The 26410-nt window shown below is 38.6% G+C and overlaps 1 protein-coding gene across 1 annotated transcript in view; it reads left to right on the forward strand.

The window, feature by feature from the left end:
* Positions 1-25103, forward strand: part of LOC100024619 (mitochondrial amidoxime-reducing component 1) — a 51042-nt gene extending 25939 nt beyond the window's left edge. Inside the window, exons 5-7 of the mRNA XM_001375794.4 lie at positions 11290-11351; positions 11435-11506; positions 22832-25103. Of these exons, the coding sequence (XP_001375831.1) occupies positions 11290-11351; positions 11435-11506; positions 22832-22958 (261 nt within the window). The 3' untranslated portion in view covers positions 22959-25103. The remainder of the gene's footprint in view (positions 1-11289; positions 11352-11434; positions 11507-22831) is intronic.
* Positions 25104-26410: the final 1307 nt, after the last annotated feature.

Consider the following 26410-nt stretch of genomic DNA (forward strand, 5'->3'; position numbering starts at 1 on the left):
TCCAAAAGTAATTCCTTTGAATAGAAGAGCTTTTCCAGCAAATCAAGCATTTTCAAATATTTTTCTCTTTTATCAACTTTCTATTTATGATATAAAAAGCATCTATCAACTGAGCCAACAAGATTCCAATCCATACGCCTGAAAAGAGATGGCTCTCTGGGATGGTGAGGGGAGAGCAGGAAATGTAGGTGATAGAAAAACAAAACATATTAATAAATTTTAAAAATAGGATAATAGTGGGGATTGTGTTACAAGCAATACTCTTATTGGTGTAAGGGTTAAAATAAAAAGGTTGAAGAAAAATATATAAAAATGTGGTTGCCGAAATTATTACTCAAGTTAGAAGGACTTTTTATGATAGTTTATTTACAAAAGGAGAAAGAATGAAAGTAAGGAAATGAGAGAGAGAGAGTAGAGAATTACTCTGGCCTGGTCTGAACCAGACAGAGCTTCTTCAGAGGCCCCAGCAATGGGGGGCCCAGAGGTAAATTAAACAACAGTTCTATCCATGAGGCTTACTCCAAGACAAGGGGCCTCTCCAGAGGCTACTGCTTCCAGAAAAGCCAGAAAAGGAGTCATCCTTTTTCACTCATTCATGTGATAGTTTTAAGGGAAAATCCAAGAGCAGTTTCAAAGGTTCCAAGCTGGAGTTCCTCCAGGGTCAAGTTCCAAGCTGAAAAAGTTGTTCACAGGAAGTTTCTCCTACTTTTAAAGACCCTTCCTTTCATCACTTCCTGTGTCTTCCTTCCACTTTATGTGGACCAATGACAGCTATAGCTTTGCTTAGGACTTCCCAAGGGGCAGTCAGTTGATTCTGATTCATCACCCACTATAGCACATGTGGGTCACAGACCTCCCCATACTTAAGGATAAATGGGGTGTATATGCTTCTGGTGATTAAATCTAAAAGTAGGGGAGGGAGAGTTAATCCCATCTTCACAGAGGGAATACCATCTATCACACTATCCTTAGAAAGTCAGTATAGAAAGAACATTGATGTTGTAGTGAGGGAAGCTGGATTTAAAAACTGGTTTTTCCACTGAGGATCATTGTGACTTAGTGAATAGCATGCTACCCAACATTAGCAAGACATTTTGACTCTGACACTAGCTAATTAACCATACTCAAGCTAAGTGCCTTTTTTTTTCTTGAACCTCAGTTTCCACATCCATAAACTGAGGAGGTTGGAAACAGTTTAAAGTCCTTTTAAACTCTAAATCTGTTAAAATCTAAATATTTAGGCCACAAAACTTCTCTTCCTCATCTCTAAAATGGAGACATTTCAAATTATGCTGCTTATGTGGAAGAACTTGCTGTTAGATCTTTGTGCACTGTATGAAGCTGTATCAGTGTGAGTTGTTACAGGAGCTCTTGCTCTGAGCCAGCTGTCAAAGAAAGCAGTCTTCCAAAGGCAGGCTGATTGCTTAATGTGTATTGGGACAGGTATGGGCATTTCAGTTTTTTTTTAAGTTAGATAAACTTTTTTTCTAAGCCCCCCCCCCTTTTTTTTTACACCATAAATACCCTGAGCTGGGATGACTCAGGATTTTTCATCATGATGATAAAGTATCTTCAACTCTGTCTGGCACCACAGAGGTGATTCTGACCTCTTCTCCCATAGTATGCCACACCATAAATACCCCTGTGATATCTAGGTGAAAGAAAAGGGCATCTGAGGATTTCGACTGTTAAATAACAAATAATAACATTGTTTTTCAGTCCATTCAGGTCCTCGGTCACCTGAATTTCTAGATGCTGTAATTTGTGGGCAGGTGAAGTAGGCAGTGTTGTGGGAGCAGAAAAAGCAATGGATTTGGATTCAGAGGACTTAAGTTTGAATTCTAGTTTTGCCACTTACTACCTGTGTAACATTACATTTGATACCAGGGGCTCAGTTTCCTCATCTGTAAAATGAGGGCATTGAACCAGATGACCTCTGGAAGGAGTCCCTTCCAATTTGAAATCTGATCTTATGATCCCATATTAAATTCAATCTTTTATAAGCTCTTGCTGGTAATGTAGCTTCTTGTTTCAAGGGCTTTCTTGAGTGTTTATTAGTAAAAAGGAAAGCAGTCATGAAGTTTAATTTTAATATCAGATTTCTCAAGCTCCAGTTTCTTCATTTGTAAAATGGGTATAACAGGATCTGTTTTGTCTCTCCCCCCCCTCCCGTGTTTTGATAGGGGTTATTAGGTAATGAAAACAAATTTCTCACTAACAATGCCCATTCCTGTAGTCTTCATTCATTACCGCTCAACCACCACCACTTTCTGGATCTGTGTCTCAGTAAGCACTTGATTTATACCTTATTATCATTTCCCCTTCCATTATCTAATAGTAATAACACAAGCTAACCTTTGCATAGTAATTTAACATTTTTACAACACTTTATATATTGGATCTTGGATCTTCACAGCTTTGAAGTAGGGCACAGAAGTTGTTATTAACTACAGGTTACAGAGGAAGAAATTGAGACTTAGAATTCAGGAGGTGACCTGATAGCTATCATCAAAAGCAGGATTTGAACTCATTTCTTTCTGGATTCTAAACCTAGCACTCTTTCCACCATAACTGTTCATCAAGGTAACTCTAAGCATAGAAATTTTAAAGAAATGAAACTTCTAGATTAGATTGGAAGTTAAATATTATACAGTGATAACACTGGGACTGGGTGTATCTCTCTCTTTCTCACACACACACATACACGCACATATCATCTCTAAAAATCTGTTTATAATACACATACTTACATATACATACATGTTTACAAATATCTTTTTTCTCTTTCTCGATATAATTTCTATAAAACATCTCTCTAACCATACATATATACACATATAAAAAATCTCTCTCTCTCCCTCTCTCTCTCATCTTCATTGAATTATGCCATTAATTCCTAGTTACCTACACTAATGGAGGAGAAAAGAAACTTTGATAAGTTTATTCCAAAATGGATAATTCTACTCCTCAGTTGTTCACTACATATACTTATTTATTCCTGGTCATTTGGGACTTGACTGGGTTGCAGTCCAGGTAGCCCATGAATACTTGAAAGTGAATAGTATATTTCCCACCAAAACTACCCTTCTTGCTGCTTCTTTGCTTTGCAACATTCTCCTTCACCCCATGTCTTGGCCTATTAGAAGTCCTTCTGTGCAAATATTAGATAATAACATTTCTCACTAATTTGTATGTGGTCTAAATTAACTTGGTATATGAGTGAGAGGTACCACTGTTGTAGAACACAAATGTGGAGTTTCCGGTTTCAAGCTGGGCATTAATATAGCACCATGATTGACTCATCCTTGTTTTATGTTTATAAATGAGTATTTCTTTTCCTTGTGGAAAGAGAACACAACTGATGTGCCTGAGGCTGCCTCCATGAGTGGTCCCATTTCTAGTCTTCCATGGGAAATAGAATAGGGCAGAACTATCCCTTTGTAGAGATGATGTAGAGAATGGGATTTAGGTGATAGGCAGAGAGGTGATTGAAGAATTGAGAAGTCATGGTGTCTGAGGGAAGCTCAACATATATGTTCTCTAGTATAAGAGTAGGAGTTTGGATGGAGAGGAAATCTACAAGCCAGGTACTGAATTCCCTGAGAAAGGAGGGAGAATGACTTGATGGCTGGCATATAGGTGATACTAGGTCTGGATTGAGTGATAAATGGGAAAGATCTAAACTCACATAGTAGACCCAGTCATCTCAGTTACATAATTTCTTCTATTTCCACTTACTATATGAAGGGTTGGAGTAAGCTAGATAGTACAGTAGATAGAGTGCTGGTCCTGGAGTCAAAAAGGCTTGAGTTTAAATCCTGTCTCAGATATTAGCTGTGTGACCCTGGGCAAGTCACTAAACCCTATTGCCCCAGTTTCCTTTTCTGTAAAACATGCTGCAGAAGGAAATTGCAAACCACTTTGATGTCTTTGCCAAGAAAAACCCAAATGCGGTCACAAAGAGTTGGACAAGACTGTAATGAGTGAACAATAATAATAAGGATCATTTAGTCCATTTTCCTGATTATAGAGCCAGGGAAATTGGAGGCAACAGAGATTTAGTTACTTAGGACCATAGGATCATAGATCTAGCACAGGAGGTGACTTTGGGGGCTTTGCAGTCTAACTTTTTATTTTATAAATGAGAAACCTGAGGCTCAGGAATGTTAAATGAGCTCCCACAGGGAGTGGCAGAACCATCCTTCAAACCTATTCTAGTTCAAAATCTATTCTACTTTAAACGGTTTATTTCTTCCTTTTACTACTCAAATGTGGAGATCACCCAAGGTTCTACCCTTTGCCTTGCCTTCTCTCTTGATGTTCTCTATGATTTCCAGGACTTTCAATGCAAATAGCTCCCAGATCTTTATTTCCAGTCACTTCCTTCCACCCCTGACCCACCCCAGCCTCCATCCTATATTCAATTGCTCAATCTTTGGCTCATTAGCCCACCTATTTGCCCCCAAAACTGCACCAACTTTTGCCTTTCTTCTTTTTTTTAATTATAAAGATATATATGTTGCATATTAAATGTAATACATTTCTCCATAAGTTTTCCTAAATTACATGATCCATATTGTCCCTCCTCCCTCTCAGAGCTGGCAGGCAATTCGATCTGGATTATAAATTAATTATCATGTAAAACATACTTCCATATTGATCATTTTTGCCTTCCTTCTGTTGCTTTATTCATATATTTCCCCTTAGATCATGATTTAAAATACTATACTAAATTAAATTAGTGAATTTATAGTAAAAATGGAGGCATATTTTGGATCTATCAATTCACCTTGCCAGAAAAAAACACATTTGATCTGGTACCCATTTCTTCTGGTGCTGGTGATAGCTAGGTGCCTCAATGGATAGAATGGTGGAGCTAGAGTCAGACTGTCTTGAGTTCAAATTTGGCCTCAGATATTTACTAGATGGTCAACCCTGGGCTAGTCAATTTAACTTCTGTTTCAGTTTTCTCAACTATAAAATGGAGATAATAGTAACAAAACCCATTTTCCAGGATTGTTGTAAGGATTAAATGACAGAACATGTGTAAAACACTTAACACAGTGTCTGGCACATAGTAGTTACATGTAAATTCTTGTTTCTACTTTCCTTTCCCTCCCAGTCACAGACTTCCCCACCAAAGTCTGGTTCATGGAGCCAAAGGATTCAGTAATACTTGGTCTTACTTTTACTCTTCTTGGACCTAGAGAGGCATAGTTTAAACTCAGAATAAGTGTTGTCACTTGAAACCTGAAGGACTCCTGCTTTCTACTTCTGCCTTCCACAGAGGCATCTTGAAGTCTCTTTTCCATATCACTATGGTCTCCTCACTCCATTAGCCTCCACCCTTGAAAATTTGCCTGTCCTTGAAGCTTGTGGTTTCAATAGAAAAAGTTAAATAGGTTTACTCAAGGCTACTGTGAGAGGAAACATGTTACAGTTGAAAGAATAGTGAATTAGGAAACAGAGGATCTGAGTTCAAATCCTGCCTTTGATACATAGATCTTCTGTGATCTTGAATAAGTCCTTAATGTCTTTGGAATATTTGGCCTCAAAAGTCCCTTCTAGTTCCAAATCTATGCTACTGTGTCACTATATTCATAACGAATGAAATGAAGCCTCTATGTAATTTTGTTTTTTAGAAAAAAGTTATAGGATCATAGAGCTGGAGAAGACCCTTGAGGTCATCTAGACCAACTCCTTCATTTTACTAATGAGGAAACTGGGGCTCAGAAAAATGCAGAGAAATCACTGAACTCACACAAGTAGTGAGTATAGAGCTTGTTGGCTTGATCTGGGATTAAACCTCAGGATCCATGACTACAAATTCAATTGCTCTGTCCATTTCGCCTTGTAATTGGTTTTTCATCTTCAAGATAAAATCCAGAGTCTTCAATCCAACAAATCACCTGTCATGCCACCAGCTTCTGCAATTCAGCTTGTCTAAAACTGAATTGAATTTTTATGAAACGTTTGCCCTCATGTGGTCAAATTTATATAGCATATCATAGGTCAGTTTCAGTTATGTCTAAATCTTCATGACTCCATTTTGGGTTTTCATGGCAAAGATACTGGAGCGATTTGCCATTTCTTTCTCCAGCTTATTTTAGAGATGAGGAAACTGAGGAAAGTGGAATTATGTGATTTGCCCAGCCATGAATGTCTGAGGCCAGATTTAAACTCAGGAAGATGAGCCTTCCTGACTCCAGGTCTGGCACTGTAGCCTTTGTACCACTTACCCAAAAGTCATCACTGAAATGCTTATTTGTGGTACTTGTACAACCTGTTCCCTCTGTTTTCAAGTCTTTCTACAATATGGCCCTAGGGTCTCAATCTTATCTTCAAGGTTCATCTCTCCCACTATTTTACTACATAAATCTTACTCTGCAGGAAAACTTAAACTTTTTTGTGATCTTCGCTATTGCTTTCCTTATACTCCACCCCTCTTACTCCCCCACTTTGCCAGCTGAAAATCTAGGCTTAGCTCTCATTTGCTCCCTTTCCTGAGGGAGCTGATTGCTCCAGCCGGAAGTGATAGTGATTACTGCCTATGCTGAGTGCTGGTTATGTTTTTTTCATGCCTCTCTTATGGCACTTACCACAGTCTAGGTTGAATTATAGTTATTTTTGCATTTAGAAACTAGGTTTTAGAAATCATAGGTACTTAATAAATACTTATTTAATTTATATAATATAAAATAATAAAATAAAATTTGATGTAATAAATAACTTCACTTCCTTACTTGAAGAGCAGCTAGGTGGTATCAGTGCTAAATCTGGCCTCAGACATAGACTAGCTTTGTGATCCTGGGCAAGTCACTTAATACTACTTGCCTCTGTTTCCTTATCTATAAAATGAAAGAGAAGGAAATGGCAAACCATTTCAGTATCCTTGGCAAGAAAACTTTAAATGGGGTCATGAAAAGTTGGACACAAATGAAATGACTGATCGACAATGATCCCTTCTTGAGTATTACAAGTTGTGCTGGACCACAGGGACCAAAGATACGGGTAACAGGGATTTATAAATAGAAATTTGGAATTAATTAATTTCATTTTATTCCCCTTGGCTAGACTAGCATTTCTGTCTTTGTGGAAAGTAGGAAGATGGCCATCACTGGTGATCACTCCTTTGATTTCCTGTCTTTAAAAGGAATACCAGATTAGAATTGTATCTATTAGATATGTTTTTTATCTAGTGGTTTTGGATTTTATCTGGTTGCTCTGGATGGAAAGTAGTTCTACCTCCTAATCTGGGTTTAATCTTAGTCATTTTAGCTCCCCTTCAACAAAATGCTTGTTACAGAAAAGATAATACCAGATAACAGAAGAATGTGTTTATTATAGCAAGCAATGTAAAAAGAAATGGAAGGAAATACTGAAGATTAGGTGATAGACTAGTAGTAGTCTCTCGGTAACCGAGGATGCGTCTTTGTGCGTTTTCATCTATGGTGTATAGATGAGTGTGCACAAAAACACTTGTGCGTGAAAGAGATTTAAGTGGAAAAGTTGATGCACAGAGACACTCCCACTCTTGGCGTTGGAAGCCTGGGTCCAGTGGCACGTAAAGTCGTTACACCTGGAGACTTCCTCAGCTGCATTGGATGGCCGTGTTGTCCTTTGTGCTCCAACACGCCCTAAGCACTCCACAGTGCTTTGCTGCGTCGCCATCTTAGGCGTTGAACCTTCTTGTTGGTTTCTTCCAACTGTTCTGCCGAAGCAGTTTTCACATGCTGGGTGAGCAAAGCCCTGGTTCACCAGGGGTCGACGACCTGATGGCTACCCTCACAAGGTTTAGCCAGCCTGTCGAAGCCTTTGCCCGGGGTGTGGCCACTGCCGGCCGCATGCTAGCAGCTACTGGGAGCCACAAGTGAGAGCTGGGTGTCAGGTGGGGGTCAGAGGCTGGAGAGCTGCCCTAGGAGGGCACGACAAGCCCTCCATACCAGAGATACTACCCCTCCCTGAGCACCCCATTATCACATTAGGTTATAGACTACTGAAGATTAAAGGGGTTCTTTGATTCAAGAGCTATGAATGATCTCAATATGTAATCAAGGAGAGAATGATGTTACCTGAGAATTTTCATCTGGGCTGTCTCTGGGAGTGCAGCTGTTGGGAAGGGAGGGACATGTTTGGGAACTGGCTTTTACCACTGTCCTTCCTCTGATTCTGGAGAGGTCTCCCATCTGCCATTCAAAGTCCAGGTCTTTTTTCTCATTTATCTCTTCTTTCTTCTCTTAACTTTCCTCAATCAGAAATCTCATTACATACCTAGGTCACTTTTCCCTCTGAGCATGCAGCAGTCAGCCTATAGCATCACAAAACTGTCCTTCTGAGAAACAGCCAAACTTACCTGGTTGGAGAGATGTGTGAGTAAAGAAATCTTGAGAGCAAGGACTATGCTTTTAAAAAATGTGCAAAGTAAGCTTTACGTAATTATATCTCATATGGGCAATAAATGAAGAACACTGGCCTTTGAGTCAGAGAACCATGGACAAATTACTTAAATTTTTGGTGTCAATTTCATCATCCATAAAATAAAGATGTTAAGACAAAGGACAAACCCCTGTCAAGCTCTACATTTATAATCCAACAATTTTGTTGGAGAAGTGGAGGAGTGTACTTGGTCAAAAGCTAGCCTTGGAACCAAGACCTCGATTCAAATTCTATCTCTCATACATACTGGCCGTGTTCAAGTTGATTAATTTCTTAGTGCTTTAGATGATTCTCTAACACAATAAGGTACAAAGAAAGTATTTATCTGAATTGATCGATTTTCCTCCATCAGGTGTTCCCCCTATGAATAAAAGCAGGGACCCAATTTCTCCCTGTGATTTTATTACTTTCTTGCTACAGCTTTTAGATGTTGCTTTTTTTTTTTTAATAACCACAATGCCCCCTTGTGTTAAAATCCTATATAGAGCAGATCTTTGCTAAACAGTTGCTCACTTGACGGGTATAAAGAAGTCAGAGAAAGAAACAGTTGTACTAATTTTTCCTCCTCCAGTACAGCAACATACACATCAATAAAATGCATGCTAGCTCAATTAAGACTGTTTTGGGGGGAAAGTTTCCTGTCTCATGGCTTCAGACTGATAAAGGATGGATATATAGGAAGTAAAATACCTGGTTGAACATTTAAATCACTTGCCTCTCCCCATCACACTTGTTCAATTATTTCAGTCATGTCCAGCTTTTCATGACCCCATTTAGGATTTACTTGGCAAAGATAATGACATGGTTTGCCATTTCCTTCTCCAGTTCATTTGACAGACAAGGAAACTGAGGCCACTAGGGTTAAATTACTTGCCCAAGGTCACACAGCTAGTAAATTTCTGAGGCCAGATTTTAATTCAGGAAGGGGGATCTTCCTGAGTTCAGGTCTGGCATACTATGCCACCCAGCTGTCCTTTCCATTACACTAAATGCATACAATACCCATCACTAATGGTCTCTGCAGTATACAGTTAGCTGTCCTTTATCTCCCTATTATATTTTTGATTTCTGTTAAACATATTTAGAATTTTTCTAGTATCTTCTAATATCCCTATTTTTCTTATTCTTTTGGTCTATTTACATTTTACCTATCTTTCTTTAAAAATGTATTGAAGCCTTTTGTTTTAATTATAATAATAGCTAGCATTTACATAGTGCCTTAAAGTACTTCATTTAGCAAATAACCAAGGACTGAGTACTTGTGACTATTGTCTTGAAATGTTCCTTTTCATTCTTAACTTTTTATAAACCTGTGTAAGAATTTTTCACATGGACTGTAAACTCTTTGGAGGAGGGAATTGTCGTTTATATTTCTTTATAATCCCCTTGGTTCTGAGGACAGTTCCTTCTGAATAACAAGTGCCCAAGAAATACTTGCTGGTTTCATGTGTTTGGAAATGTAGGCCCTTCTTGACTTAAGAAATGTACTCAAGAAATATTATCAATGACAATGTGTACAGGAGAAGAAGCATTCAAAAACTTTATTGAAGACCTGACTGCAAAAGGAGTTGGCCCGTAATGGCAACAGATGGGCAGCCTGATCACAGCCGTGAATTTCCCCAAATAACCAAAAGAACAAGGACATCCTTATGGGGATAACTTTATATGGAGAATTTATGGGGAAATGGGCCCTGAGTCATGCAGAATGAGAAGATAGGAGTACAGTCAATATTGGTTGGCAGAATATCCTCATCAATAAAACAGGTTCACCATTTCACAAATTATTGGACCTGGAAGGAACTTTAGAGATCATTTAGTCCAAGATGAGGAAATTGAGGTCCAGAGAGAGTAAGTGAACTGTCAGAGATCACTTAGGAAACAAGCATTTTTAAGCACCTACTATGTGTTAAGCACTTTACAAATATCTCCTTTAATCATAGTAAATTTGAAGAAGAGTTATGATACGAACCCTGGACTCCTGTCTCCTAGTCTAGTGCTCAGTTTTTCTCTACCCAACACAACTACAGATTATCTCATGGGATAATTGAACATAGCCCAAGATATGAGTTTTAAAGGAATACAGATTAAAGAGATAACCTGATAGGCTATCAGGGAAGGTTTCATGGAGGAGGTGAGTTTTAAGTCAGGTTGTGGAAATATTGTAGATAAATTAAAAGAAGGGAGAGGGAGCAGATAGGACAGGATGAATGGCAATAACAATGAGACTATTGATGCATTCCATTCTCCCAGAAAAGGCAGCAGGGTATACTTGAAAGAATTTTGAACTAAGAATCAGGAACCCTGAATCTGAGTCCTGAATTCTCTGCTTATAAACTCTGGTTATAAGCAAATCTCTCTCTCTCTCTCTTTCCCTCTCTCTCTCTCCCCCTTTCCCTCCCCTTACCTTCTGTCTTATTAAGTATTAGTTCAAAGACAGAGCAGTGGTAAGGGCTAGGTAATTGGGTTTAAGTGACTTGCCCAGGGTCACACAGCTAGAAAATATATGATGCTAGATTTGAACCCAGGAACTTCCATCTCCAGGACTGGCTCTCTATATGCTGCCCTTCATGAACAAAATCTCTTAACTTCTTTGAGCCTCAGTTGCTTCATTTGTAAGAGGGAAATAATGATATTTGCATCCATCAAATTATTTCAAAGATCAAATGAAGGTACCATATATGAAATTACTTTGTCATTATTAGGTGCCATATAGAGGTAAATTGTGGTTGGGGTTAGCATCATTCTCATATTGTCATTTTGTGCTAAATAATTTAGAAGCAATTTTTATATTTTGTGCTTAAGACAAATACTTTAGGATCCATGGCATAAATGTGAATTTTGCCTATTTCCTAGGATTCTTGGAATGAAATTCTCATTGGTGATGTGGAAATGAAAAGGATAATGGCTTGCGGCCGGTAAGTGTTACGTATCTATTGGAAGAAAAAGGCATTGTTACTCATTTCCAGCTATTGTTTAATATTTGCCATATTTTGTTTAGGTGCATTTTGACAACGGTAGATACAGACACTGGCATCATGAATAGGAAGGAGCCCCTGGAAACCCTCAGGAGGTATGGCAAAACAAAAAGCCATCTGACACTTAGATTTGTGTATCCAGGATAGGCAGGCTCTTAGAGACTAACCTCTCCCCCCACCTCCTCTCTCCTCTCTGATGGCCTCTTGTTCTCCAAGTGGCTGCCATATTGGTGCTGGATTTATTGTGGACACCAAATTATCTCAGAACTCAACCAATCCCCCAGCTTCAACCTCCCCTCCCTAGTAGTAGGGATTATAGGTAAATACTACCATATTCTCCCTGCTATGCTTAAATGGAAGTAGAAAGAAATTCTGTGCACATAATCTTTTGCCCAAGGGGGTTATTTTGAAGTATGTCTTTTGAAAAGAATTTTCCCCATCAAGCTCCTTTGTACTGAAGAGGCCTCCAAACTTCTGTAATCCAAACACATCCCTGAAACTCTAGAGAGGCCAAAGGAAGGGTTGAGAGGTCAGAGCACACTGCCAGCATGGTACAAGTGTTAAATAATAGTAAACACTGGGATTTTCCTTGTCTTCCATATACCAAGAAGAGTCACATAACAAAAGCATTTGGGGGTAGTATAAAGACTCCTTGGATTTGGAGTCAGGCAGTCTGGGTTTGAATCTCAGGTCTGCTCCTCATGAGCTGTGTCCTTGGGAAAACCATTTAACCTCTTTAGGGTTCATTTTCCCCATTTTCAAAATATGGGATATCGTAGATTAGGTGACAATGTCTAAAGTACCTTCCAACCCTAAATCTTATGAATCTATAATTTAGAAGAAGTTAGGTGGCTCAGTACATAACAAACTAGAGTCAAGAAGATCCGAGTTCAAATCTCATTTTTGACACTAGCTATATAACCTTGGACAAGTCACTTTAACCTCTGTCTGTGTCCTTTTAGTCATTTGTAAATGGGAATAATGAAAGCATTTCCTCTCAGGGTTGAGGTGAGGATAAAATGAAATAATAGTGCTTTTCAAACCTTAAAGTGCTGTATAAATTCCAACTGATACTTTAGTTTCATTTGCTCACCACTGATCTGCCCCTTCAGTCAGATTATCCTGGGAGCTTAAAGCTTTATCCTGAGGAGTCTTGTGAAATGTTCAGCCATAACAAAGCAAGTCCATATTTGAATAGTATGCAGAGCAGCATTGTGGGAAAAGCATGAGGAGCTGCAAAAACTCAAGCAGTTTCTAAAACTCAGGTCTCCCTGACTCCAGCATTTATAGAGGTTAATTGATTTGTCTAAGGACAAAGCTCATGAATAGCAGAACTGGATTCAAACTCAGATCCCTTAACTCCCAACTAGAGATTCTTTCTACTACTATCCTACTGCCACTACTGCCACTACCACCACTAATACTACCACCACTACTACTACTGCTACTACCACTACTACCACCACCACCACCACCACCACTACTACTACTACTACCACCACCACTACTCCCAGCACTACCACCAGCACCAGCACTACTACTACTTCTACTGCTACTATCACCACCAGCACCAGCACTACTACTACTTCTACTGCCACCACCAGCACCACCACCACTACTACTACTACTACCACCACCACCACTACTACTACTACTACCACCACTACTACTACTAGAACCACCACGACTACTACTTCTAATACTACTACCACCACCACCACTACCACCACTACCACTACTACTACTACTACTATTACTACTACTACTACTACTACTACTACTGCTGCTGCTGCTGATGCTGCTACTGCTACCACTACTACCACTACTACTACTACTACTACTACTACTACTACTACTACTACTGATTCTATAGCTAGGTGGGTCAGTGGATAGATTGCTGAGCTTGGAGTCAGAAAGACTCATTTTCCTGAGTTCAAATATGGTCCCAGACACTTACTAGCTATGTGATTCTGGGAAAGCCACTTAGCCCCATTTGCCTCAGTTTCCTTTTCTTTAAAATCATCTAGAGAAAAAAAGGGCAAAATATCTTTGCCACAAAAACTTTAAATGGGATCACATTTAAATGGACTAAACTAAACATTTTACATTTAATATCTCATTTGATCCTCACAACAATTCTGGGAGGTAGGAGCTGTTATCCCAAGTTTACAGATGAGGAAATGAAGGCAAACAGAGATTAAGTAACTTGTCCAGGGTCACACAGCTGGTTAAGTTCCTGAGGTCATATTTGAACTCATTTTCCTGACTTCAAGCCTGGTTCTCTATCCACTGTATCACTTAGCTCCCTCTGTTATGTGACTCCCAAAGAGTCTCAGTAGCTGGGTCCTTTAAACATAAAACCACTAGCCCCTTTACATTTCCCTGCTGTTTAGGACACATGAATCATCTAAGCTACTTTGGGATCTTGCTGTTGTTGGATTTAAATGTCTCCTCCTCTCTTGGACTTTAAAACAGTCTCCTTTGCTCCCTAGTGTGAGAAAGGTCACTGTGATGCATGGTTCTGGAGGGCTTCCAGAGCCTTCCATGTAATACCCCTATTTTCCACTTCTCCATTTGTGAGTGTGTGCTTGTAGGAGGGGAATAATTGACTCCAAGCACAAAGGTAAACACAATAAGAATGTGTAATCAGGAGCTGATGCCCCTGTGCTGATCTCTTACAAGTGTTCATATATCCCAGCAATGTGGGCCTAATTGCCTCTAATGCTCTGTGAGACAGTGCAGCCAACCTAGGTGTCTCTTCCTTATCTCTTACTGAGATTTAAATTGTCATAAGCATAATTTATAAACTTCCCCAAGACAGGTGGTCATAAATTGGGAGGGGAAAGAGCCCTGTAGGCTCACATAAATTATGGAGAAGCTAAGTCAACATTAGAGCCAGAAAATAGCCCCTCTGTTTTTGCAGCCAGGAGCCTGGTGCTCCAACCCTTTGTGTCTGAGTTATTTAGGAAATGACACTTTCAGAATCTCATAACTGAGCTGGCTAGCCTCTCTACTTGACAATAGCAATTGAGATTTGCTAGCAAGTGATGTCTTGTGGGTCAAAGATTAAGAATGCCAAAAATAATAATGGCTAACTGATTTTTGCAAAGGGATTTTAGATTTGCAAAGTGCCTTACAGATACTCTCTCACTTGATTCTCACAATCACCTTGTGTCATAGGGACATACATAGGGATTTCCCATTTTATAGATGGGAAAACAGGCTGAGAGGGATTGAATGACTTGCCCACAGTCACCCATCTAGTAAATGTCAGAGAAGAAAATGGAACATAAGTGTTAACTGACTCTAAGTTAAGTGAAAAAGGCAGAGATGAATAGAGTTTTGTTAACATAACTTGATGGTCATAGCAAATACACTTTTTCAATAATTCAAAAGATGATCCTATACATGATTGTCAATAGCAAAATAGTATTGATTATATACATAGCAGCCAAATGTTGAGAAGCTCTGTACTCTAAGTTAAAACAAGACCTGGAGTTGACTGTGGCTTAAGTCATGAGCTTCTTATTGCAAACTTTAGAGAAATTGAAGAAAGTAGGGAAAACCATCAAGCAGTATTGGAAAAAATATCCTGTAAGAATATGAAGTGGAAGTGATAAGAATATGCCTAGGTGATCAGGACAGAAGTTTGAAATGGTGTATAAGAGGTAGCAACAAATGATGTTCCCCCACCAAAAGAAGAGCAAGAAAGCAAAATGGCTATCAGATGAGACTTTACAATAGCTGAGGGAAGAAGGAAAGGGAAAGCAAAAAGAGAAAAGGAACTGAATGCAGAGTTCCAGAGAATAGCAAGGAAAGATAAAATGGTTTTCTTACACGAGCAATACAAATAAGTAGAAGAATACAATAGAATGGGAAAGATAAGAGATATCTTCAAGAAAATTAGACATTGAGGGAATATTTCATGCAAAAATGGGCATGATGAAAGACAAAAATGTTAGGAACTTAACAGAAGTAGAAAAGGTTAGAAGAGGTAGTGAGAGTATATAAAAGGACTCTACAATAAAGATCTTAACCTCTTTGATACCCACCGTGATGTGGTTACTGATCTAGAGCCAGATATCCTGGAGAAATGGACCTTGAGAAGCACTACTAACAGTAAGACTTGGGAATATGATTGAACTCCAGCTGAGCTATTTAAAATTCTAAAAGATGATACTGTTAAAGTGATACACTCAATAGCCAGCAAATTTGGAAAACTCAGTGGTGGTCAATGAATTGGAAATGATCAATTTGTCCCAAACTGATTTCTTAAGGAAGAGTGATGCAAAAGAATATTCAAATTACTGAACAATAGCACTCATTTAACATGTTACCAAGATTATGTTTAAGATTCTGTAAGCTAGGCTTCAGCAACACATGAACCACGAATTACCAGAAGAGCATGTTGGTTTTCAGAGAGGTAGAGGAACTAGAGACCAAATTGCCAACATTAGCTAGATTATAGAAAGAGCAAGGGAGTTCCAGAAAAAAAAAACAACACAAAAAACTTCTACTACTTATCCTTTAACTACACTAATGCCTTTGACTATGTGGATCACAACAAAATGTGGTAATTCTGCAAAAACGTTGGAGTACTAGATCATCTTCCTTGTTTCCTGAAACAACAGTTAGAACCAAACATGCAACAACTTATTGTTTTAAGATTGGAAAAAGAGTATGGCAGGGCTATATATTGTCACCTTATTCACTTAATTTATATGCAGAGTTCAACACATGAAATGCCAGGCTGGATAAATCAAAAGCTGGAATTAAATTTTCTGGGAGAAATATCAACAATCTCAGAATTGCAGACAATACTGCTTTGATGATAGAAAGTAAAGAATTAAGAAGCCTCTTGAAGAGAGTGAAAGAGGAGAAATGGCATATAAAAAGATGGCCTCTGAGCGAGAAGGCTCTGGAAGTTCTACTTCTGGGGAACAGAAGGAAGATCAGAAAGAAGGGAAGCAATCATGTCACCAGTTGACCTTGACTGGAGCAGAAATCAGGAAAACATTTGTGAAGCTTAGGAACAGAGGTCACAAGGACCTTCCTGAGCAGAAATGGGCAAACTCCAGTCTTACTGTGTTTTTGCAGTATTCTATATATAATTTCCTTAATGTATAAATTCTAGTGAGTGTATTAGCTAATTATCGTTTGACAGGTAATTCAGATAATACAAAGTTCTAAATGTTCATCCCCAGCCTATCTTTATTTTTCAGCTTCATGTAAAGGGGGGGGTGGGGTGGGGAGATTCACTGATCATTCCAAGGAGTGAAACAAAACCATGTCACAAAATTGAGGGTAGGGGACCATGGTCCTTAAAAGATTCAGTAAGGATAGGTCTGTCTAGTTAGCCAAGAACTGATTTGTGACTGGTGGACTTCCTTATCCATAGCCCATGTATGACCAGCTGCATTGCTAGAGAAGGAGAAACTAGACTGAAAGAGATGGGTCTACTTTGTTTTATCTAGAACTATTCCTTTTGAAGCAAGGTGATTAATGAGACTCTTCAACTTGCTTAAAGCATCCTGTTTTCTCCACCTTGCCTTTGCTTTGGGTACTTATTTCCTTGATAATTGTTCTTTTGATACATTCTAGATTTTTTAAGAAAAATAAATATGAAAAGAAAAATAAAAAGCTAGCTTAAAACTTAACAACAACAACAAAAAAACCAACCCTGGTCCCACCATTTCTTGGCAAATAGAGGAAGAAGAACTGCAAACAGTGTCTGATTTTATATTCCTGGACTCAAAGATCACTGCAGAGTATAATGGAAACCATCAAAATAAAAACCCTTGCTCCTTGGAAGGAAAGCTATAGCAAATGGATTTTTATAGTCAAAGCTATAGTTTTCCCATTAGCAATGTATGTCTATGAGACTTGGACTATAAGAAAATTGAGTACCCAGAGTCAATGCACTGGAGAAACTTTTGAGAGTCCCTTGGGCAATAAGGTAATCAAATCAGTTAGTACTTAAAGAAATTAATTCTGGAAGGTCAAATACTGAAGCTGAAGCCTAAATGCTTTGGCCATATAATAAGAAGATAGGACTCATTGGAAAAGACCCGAATGTTGGGAAAGATTGAAGGTAAAGGGAGAAGGGGATGGCAGAGAATGAGTTGGATAGATAAGACCATGGAAACAATGAACATGAGCTTGAACAGACTTAGAGAGATAGTGGAGGATAGAAGGGCCTGGCATGTTATGGTTCATCGAATCACGAAGAGTCAGATATGAATGGATGACTAAAAAACAAGTTAAGTGAACTTTCTGATAGGCCACAAAATCTCTTTGACATTGTGGAGTTTGCCTGCCGTTAACAAGATACTGGATGAGAAGGCATGAGAGATCTCTTCTTAAGTTGTAAGAGTGCAATAAGATAGGGTAGGTGGTGCTAAATTAATGAATTAACAGGTATAAAACAAAAGACAGTGTAGTACAAAGAGTAAACATTTAATAAATTCTCATTGAAGAAATGAGTGATTTGGTAATGAGCCAGCCTTAGAAATAATCTCCTACATACTCACATACATAGAGTGAGTATGACTGTGAGGCAATATGTTATAGTGGAAAGAATACTGAACTAAGAGTCAGAAGCCCTAGCTAGGGTCTAGCTGGGGCTTGACTAGTTAGTAGAGGCATGTCCTCAGGCAAGTTACAATCACTCTGAGCCTTCATTTCCTCATCTCTATAATGAGGATAAACAATATTACTTGCCCTACCCATCACATAGCTGTGCTATGAAGATAGTGGGAGAATGGGGAAAATGATATATAATCTTAAAATGCTCTACAAATAAAGGTATTATTATAATCAGGCTGAAGAATGTTGTTTTTGGAGTCACACTTTCTGAGGGAAGATGGAGACTTCCTCTATTCCAGGTTGTGTTTAATGAGATTCAGCTATTACCAGTACATTGGCTAAATAGAAGACTCACATTATTTTGGAATTGTGGTTAATCCTTCCCATGTAGATATGTGGTGCCATGGAATCTCCAACCCTATCATAAAAATAGGATTAGAGCAACTAACTGAGTGACTGTGGATGGGGTAGTGGCAGAATCACTGACTGTTCTAGGAGGGCCCACTCTAAAACCATAGAATTGACTTGGAGAAAGCAAACATTATCACATGAAGGGTTGACTTTCAGCTACTTCCCTGTTTCAGGGAAGATAACCCCGAAGCCCATGAGCTTATAGACTTAGAACTGGAAGGAACCTTAAAGTCTATCTAGCCCAAACTTTATTTTTATATATGAGAAAACCGAGACCCAGAAAGGATAAATGATTTGCCAGGTTTTGAACTTATGCTTCGACTCCAAATCCAGTCCTCTTTCCTTTCATGTCAGTTCTTCTGTGGGAGCTGTGAGAGAGGATGCAAAAGCCTTAGCTGTTCTGATAGGTGAATGAGGTAGTGCTTCCCTATCAATGCACCTCAGTTTTTCTCACTGTTTGTATCAATTGGACTTCCCTCACTCCAGGCACTTGTACCTTTATTATAGGCACCTAAGTTCCATGGAAATAGCTAAAAGTTAAAGTGGCATTTAATAGGGCTTTCTGAGAGGGTGGAGCAGAAGGAAGAGAAATTCTCATGAGTATTACAGAATACTATACTACAGTAGGGTCCCTGTATCCTCAGGGGATACGTTCAAAACCTACTTTTGATGGTTGAATCCAGGGATCTGAGCAAAAATTTGCTGATTCTTGTATAGGTGTCTTCTCTCTCCCTGCTCCTGCCCCTCAACTTAGTGCTGAGGCTGGGAAGAAAGAAAGAAAGAAAGAAAGAAAGAAAGAAAGAAAGAAAGAAAGAAAGAAAGAAAGAAAGAAAGAAAGAAAGAAAGAAAGAAAGAAAGAAAGAAAGAGAAAAAGAAAGAAAGAAAGAGAAAAAGAAAGAAAGAAAGAAAGAAAGAAAGAAAGAAAGGAAAGAAGGAAGGAAGAGAAAAAAGAAAGAAGGAAGGAAGAAAAAGAAAGAGAAAGAAAGAAGGAAGGAAGAAATTGAAAGTGGGGGAAAAATGAGAATAAAAGCAGAAGAGACTTTCACTAGAGGCAGATTATTGTTGACTGACCTGCTGCTGCTCTTGGCAGACAGTGGATGTTATCAAAATTTTGGAAAAGGGGGCCCTACTCTACTCTCTGTGACTATAAGTTACAGAAAATTTGCTTATCTGCATTGGAAGAAGGCTTTTCTTCATGTGACTCCTATAAGAATGAAGTTATAGATGCAGTCAAGAAAAAAATTAATTATAGATTAGGAATGGTTGTGTATTGATGGGAGAGTAAATTAGGGTTTGAATTAGTGTATATGGATTGGCTTTTGGGCACTGAAAAAATAAGAGGTGAAAATTCTAAGAAACAAAACTTTTCCTTTTAAGTGAATTAAAAAATTCAAACTGTTCTCTAGCCATTGTTCTCCCCCTTAGAAGGGACTTCTAAGAATGTCCTTAGAAGGGACTGGAGAGAAGTTGCTGGCTTGTTCACTTGTAATCAGTCAATAGGGAGGACAAAACTAAAGGGAGTGTCTGAGACTTAGGCCTCTGACCATTTATCAGCAATGATACTTTTCCTGGAAATATACAAGGTTACTACTTTTTTCATCACATAGAAATAGAAACCCAAAAAGCATTTATTTAGTGTTTTAAGATTTGCAAAGCACTTTAAAATATTATCTCTTTTGATTCTCAAAAAAGCCCTGGGAAGTAAGTCCAATTATTATTCCCATTTTTTACATGAAGAATCTAAGGGAAACAGAGATGGTTATACACTTGGGAAGTGTCAGGCTGGATTTGAATTCAAGCCTTTTTGTCTTTGCAGGCCAGCTAGGTAGTGCAGTGGATAGAACACTGAGATTGAAATCAGGAAGTCTCATCTTCATGTGTTCAAATCTAGCAACAAACACTAGCTGAGTGATTCCTGAGCAAGTAGCCTACCTCTGCTTGCCTCTGTTTCCTCATCTGTAAAATGAGCTAGAAAAGGAAATGGCAAACCACTCTAGTATCTTTGCTAAGAAAATTCCAAATGGATCATGAAAAGCCAAACACAACTGAAATGACTGAACAATAACAAAAAATTCCTGTCTCTAGGCCTAGCACTCTGCCACCTAGTTAGTGATGTTTCTAATTACTCATATAGCTAGCAAGGGGAAATGTTAAGGTTAGAATTCAGGTCTCCTAACTGCTAGTCTTCTTTTATCTTCACTAAGGAGAGCAAGTGATCTCAAAGCCTATAGGATTTGACTTGTCAGGAGAATTCTAAAATAAGAACTAAAAGGAGAGGGGCTCTGCCTCTGGGTCTGGGCCTCAAAGTGACAGATGCCTAGAATATCCTTGCTTAGTCATCCTACTGACAGGTGAGGCAGACCCTTATAGACTTTCAGGCCCCACAGACTGTTAAAGATCTTAACAGAAATTATTGTTGGACTATGATATTATCATGAAACAGACTAGATAGACCAAGTTAATTGCTCTTGGCATATGGGATTTATTCAAGTCAGGTAGCTTTGGGGTGTACTTAGTCTTCTCATTAAAATGTTTAGATTTGAAGATGAAAATTAGGAACAAGTTCCTTCAACATTCCTCTCCCTACCTCTTCCCTCCTAGTCCCTACCCCCCTATCTTAAAGGGTATAGTCACACGGCATGAGTGTTGGTTTATTGGCCCAATATCCATGGGGAGCTATGATCATTGCTATGTATAAATAATTTTCTTTAAGAAAGTGGATTTGAATTTGAATTGGAGTGAAAATTGAAGGAGAGAATTTCACTTTGTTTCTCACCTCTCTCTCCCCCTCCATCTCTCTCTCTCCTCTCTCTCTCTCAGTCTCTCCTTCTCTCTCTCTCTCTCTCTCTCTCTCTCTCTCCCTCTCTCTCTCTCTCTCTCTCTCTCTCTCTCTCTCTCTCTCTCTCTCTCTCACACACACACTCCTCATACCCGTCTTTGTATCTTTCCCTTTTCTTGTTATATCACTTCTACCAGACCTTTTTCATTCTCATTTTCTCTCTAGTTTAATTTTTTGTAATGTTTAACTTCATTATTTATTCATTCAATAGATATTTGTTGAACATATGCTATATACAAAGCATTGTACCAGAAACTATGGGAGATCTAAAGATGGTCAAAGCACTCTCTCTGCATTTAAGTAGCTTACAGCCAATAGGGAAGATAAGTTTAGGGAGTAGAAAAACAAAGAAACTTGTGACAAGTGCCATGTGAGTAGTGTAAAGTGATATAGGCATTCGGAGGATGGACTTCCAGCTGTAGGGGAAACACTTCATGGAGGCAGTGACATACGATCTAGGCCTTTAAAGAAAGATAGTATGGATGTTAGTTGACTGGAAAGGGGGAATAGATGGTTGGAGATTGGTTGTAATGGGATTGCCATGAAGATATAAAAATAAGAACATGTAAGGCATGTATAGCAAAGCAAGGCAAGTAAACTACTTTGGTTGGAGCTCACACTCTGTGTGTGGGAATAGGAGAAGACTGGTCTGTAAAAGTGGGGTGGAGCCAGATTGGGGAAGATTCTGAATGCTAGCATAATGGATTTCCAGGTAAAGAGACCTCACCTGAACCCTCTGGTATTGGATGGACAGTTTATGTACTAGAACAGAATCACATCAATTCCTACCCCTCACTTCCTGCTTACTGCTTCATTTATTTAATAGTTTTCTTCCTGGGTTCTAAGAAGAATTCATTCAGTTCTAAGAAATTCTCTTGAATGTGTCACTTCACAAAAAAAAAGAGTTGAACTCTTATAGTCCTCATACAGACTCTTCCCCAGAAGACCAGCTATACTTTTTAACTCCATTATAATCCCAGTCTCTCACATCTTTAAATCCCCTGGGTCTCAATCTCTCACAAAATGACAGCCAGCTCTTAGTCCGCTCACATTCTCTTTACAGATGACAGTTAACTCTTTTTTTTTCCCCCTGGGGAAAATGTCAATTTAATTTTAATTCCCCTCCCCCCATTCAGATTCCTTGTACCATTGCATTTAACCCTGAATTCTCTCCTATTCTCTTACTTCTAAAAATACAGTAATAATATTCATGGTGTCTGCAAGAAGGGATTTTGAGGGTGGTATACCATTTCCATTCATAGTCAAAATGTTTAAGTCCCTGGAACAAAACATTCTGCAGACATCAAATACACATGAATAGTAAATGTAACACAATGAGGAATACCATTTGATAGACTGCTTCCTGGACTGTCAAAAAATATACAAAACATCATACATTTAAACATTGTAACAGTATGTGTATAATAGGGTTAGAGATAACAATGTTCATGTTGACTGGGTGGGGTGTGGTAAACTATTCTAGTCAACAACCACACCAACCCTCCCTATTGGAAAAAAGTATCTTCTGTTTGGGAAACTGCTTCCACTTCATTCATGATCATAATAAACTGTTTTCTCTTTGCAGTTATCGGCAATGTGATCCTTCAGACCAAAAGGTGTATGGCAAGGCACCTCTCTTTGGACAGTATTTTGTCTTAGAAGATCCAGGAACTATCAAAGTGGGAGATCCAGTGTACCTCTTGGACCAGTAACAGTAGCATTATTTTCTTGGGTGGCAGATCCCTTTTGTGTTCTTGCTGGGAAATAACTACTTTTAAGCACAGTTTTTGGCAATGAATAGCCTTATAATCTCTTCTGATCTAAATGTTCCAAGTTTTTCATCTCTAAGGCTTCCTTGTATCTTCCAGTGTCCCAGAACACCAAGAGAAGAAATGAGCCCTTCATAACACCACTAGAACTTCTGAGAGTCACCTAAATGATAAGGCAGACTTTGGATAGTTCCCATTTTTAATAGGGAGTATTAGGGTGGGTGAATAAGGGTGGGCAATGGGCAAGGAAAACACTCATTTAAGACTGTTGAGGAATGGAGAATGAGATGTAATGATCTCTTCTTTCTTGCTCTACCTTTGCATCACTACTACCCTTGGGGGAGAGAGGAAAAGGAAAAAGAAAAGGCAGTAAGGTAAAAAGAACAGACAATACTTTGGAGAGTGCCTTTTATTGTTGTTCATTCACTTTTAGTTGTGTCTGACTCTTTGTGATGCCTTTTGGGGTTTTCTTGGCAAAGATACTGGAGTGGTTTGCCATTTTCTTTTCTAGTTAATTTTAAAGATGAGGAAACTGAGCCAGATGGGGTCAAGTGACTTAAGTCCTACAGTTAGTAAATGTCTAAGACCAGATTTGAACTCAGGAAGATGAACCTTCCTGACTTCATGTCTAGCACTATATATCCACTGTACCACCAGTGAGCTTACATCTCTATTTGAGAGAAGTTGAATAACAATTAAATCATACCTTAAAGAGATACTGGAATTCTTTCTTATTTCTTTTGGAGAGCCAATGTAACATGGTAGAGTAGTGGACTCGTACTCAAGAAAATTGAGTTCGTATTCTAATTTGACACGTATCTATGTAACCATGAGTAAATCAATGAATCTTTCTGAGCCTCAGTTTCCCTCTTATAAAATGAGAATAGTAATGTCTAGAGGAAATTGTTTTGAGGATCAAATGGGATAATATATATAAGGCACTTTGGAAAGCTTAAAGTGCTTTGTAAATGTTTGTTATTATTATCTTATTCTATGATCTGGGGCTTTAAAAAAAAGTACAAATTTGCTGTTCCTAAATGGGCTTGGCACAACTGGTTTCTTAGATGGGATTGGTTAGGGTCTAAATGATGTTTCCTTGCCCCAGATCCTGCCATCTCTGTGCTAGCATCAGCATGACAGTCAGATAAAAGTCACCAGCTATCAAATTGTGATGAAATTGAGGACAAACTAGCAGGTGTGTTTAAGTATAAAACTAAAACAAATGTTAACCCATACCTTGTGTCTTAGAATTGATACTATTGGTTCTAAAGCAGAAGAGCAGTAAGGGTGAGGCAGTTGGGATCAAGTGACTTACCTAGGGTCACACAGTTAGAAAGAGTCTGAGGTCAGATTTAAACTCAGGACCTCCTACCTCCAAGTCTGGCTTTCTAGCTACTGAGCTACCTAGCTATCATATAACTTTAAATCTTTAACTGTTTTTAAGTTGCATCAGTGGCTTGGGTAAGGGCCCAGAGAAATGAAAATGCCCTCAGATTTCATGGACTTGATAAATGGTGAACTTTAAGGGACTGGCAGGTGAGCTCAGAATGTCTAGGGGACTGGAAGATAGTACATGTGTGACTTGGTCATTTTGTCATTGGAGAATTGAAAAAGGGAGGAGTGCATCTCAGGATCTTACTTTGGGATGCTGCCTTCCGTGTGCATGTTAAATTTCTATCTAAACCATTAAAGTCACTCTAAACTGCTGTCACAAGTACCCAGATAGTCTCTAACCCAATACCACCAACTCTTTTCTTAAGCCCACCAGTTGTGTAACTGGGGGAGGTCTTGTCACCAGACCTGCAGCTTTAATCATCTAATATTGAAAGTCTCTGGAGTGTGTGTGTGGGGGGGGCAGAAATAGAAATGTGGCAGTGTGATTTTAAAGTGGCCAACTGCTGAAGCAACTTTTAAAGGAAGCAAGAAGAGAATCTTGTTTCTAAACAGAGAAATGTCTTATTTTTCTACTTATTAAATTACTGTTCTTAAATATAATGAATTCATTAGAATTATCTCTCTTGTATTCCTCATTTTATTTCTTTGTGGCAGGAGCCTGATTAAAATGTTTAAATGTTTTTGAGCTACAAATACATGGAAATGAATTTTACTTGTTAAAGCTTTCCCTTCCCCCTCTCTCCCTCTCGCTTCCTGGCAAGAAGTATAACCCAAAGAATGATTGTTGTGGACTGTTTAAATAACAATTTGATTCAATTCATCAATCATTTATTAAGCACTTACTACATACGGGGCATTATGTTAGGGCTAGAAATAAGAGGGCAATAGAACAATCTCTGCCCTCAGTGAGTTTGTATTCTAAACTCAAATGAGAAAGAGTGTGGCTAACAACTTTGTAACCTTTAAAGTGATACTACATGATGGTAAAACCTCAAATATCCTCATTGTTATTAGGCTTTGCCACATAAGTAAATCTGTTATCTCATAGAAAATGGGCAAAAAATTGTTTTCTTTCTTAAAGTAGGCAGGTGTCACATAGAGGATTAGCTATAGTTATTTTACTGTGATTATAATGAAAAAGTTATCAATAAAAAGTGACTAATAAAAAATGGACTTTATTTTCATCTCTGAAGTAGAGTTACAGGAGAACTGGGAGAAGTACAAAGATGTCCCCTCTGCTATATGTGTTGCCATTGGATATCTACACATTGGGAGTGAAGTGGAAAATTGAAACAATGATCCAGATATCTTTACTTTTGCCTTAAATAATCTAAATAATTAATACATGTTTTGTTTATCTGAAAAATTATCTAGAAAAATATAGTTGGCATTAGGGGCATAGAAGTAGTCCCAGTACCTTTCTCCTTATAATAACAATGATAACAGGAATGATTATAGCTGTTATTCATATAGTGACTCTTAAAGCTCTTTATATATATTAACTCATGATCATGTATTTCATAAAAGTAATTTTACCACGCATATCATTAAAAGTTTCTCCTAGAACCTAGGATTTTACATTTTCAAAGCAGTGCTCATGACTTTTCCCTGTATGTAGAAGTAATTTGCAGCCATATCCAGGGCCAGGCATCTGGCACGGGATCTGCACCCATTCTATCTCTCCACTGGAGTGTATGGGGTGCTCAAGGAGAACTAGCTCCTCTGGTGTGAGGGCTTGCTGAGCCCTTTTCAGGGCTGCTCATTCACCTTTAGTTTTTACCTTTCATCCAATACTTACCTGTGGTTCTAAGAAATGAGAGGGGTCATGAGCGGAGGCCATGCCCTAGTAAAATCATCTCAACAGCTATGTAAACACAGGTTGAGAATAGAAGAGCTCTCAAACCCATTGATGAGTTAGGGAATGATTATCTCAAGCATGCAAAGCCTTCCCCTGGTGGAATGGGTGAATGAAAACAATTCCGATATCCATGAAGCAAGTA

Source organism: Monodelphis domestica, chromosome 2 (genome assembly GCF_027887165.1).
Source record: "Monodelphis domestica isolate mMonDom1 chromosome 2, mMonDom1.pri, whole genome shotgun sequence".
Lineage (NCBI taxonomy): Eukaryota > Metazoa > Chordata > Mammalia > Didelphimorphia > Didelphidae > Monodelphis > Monodelphis domestica.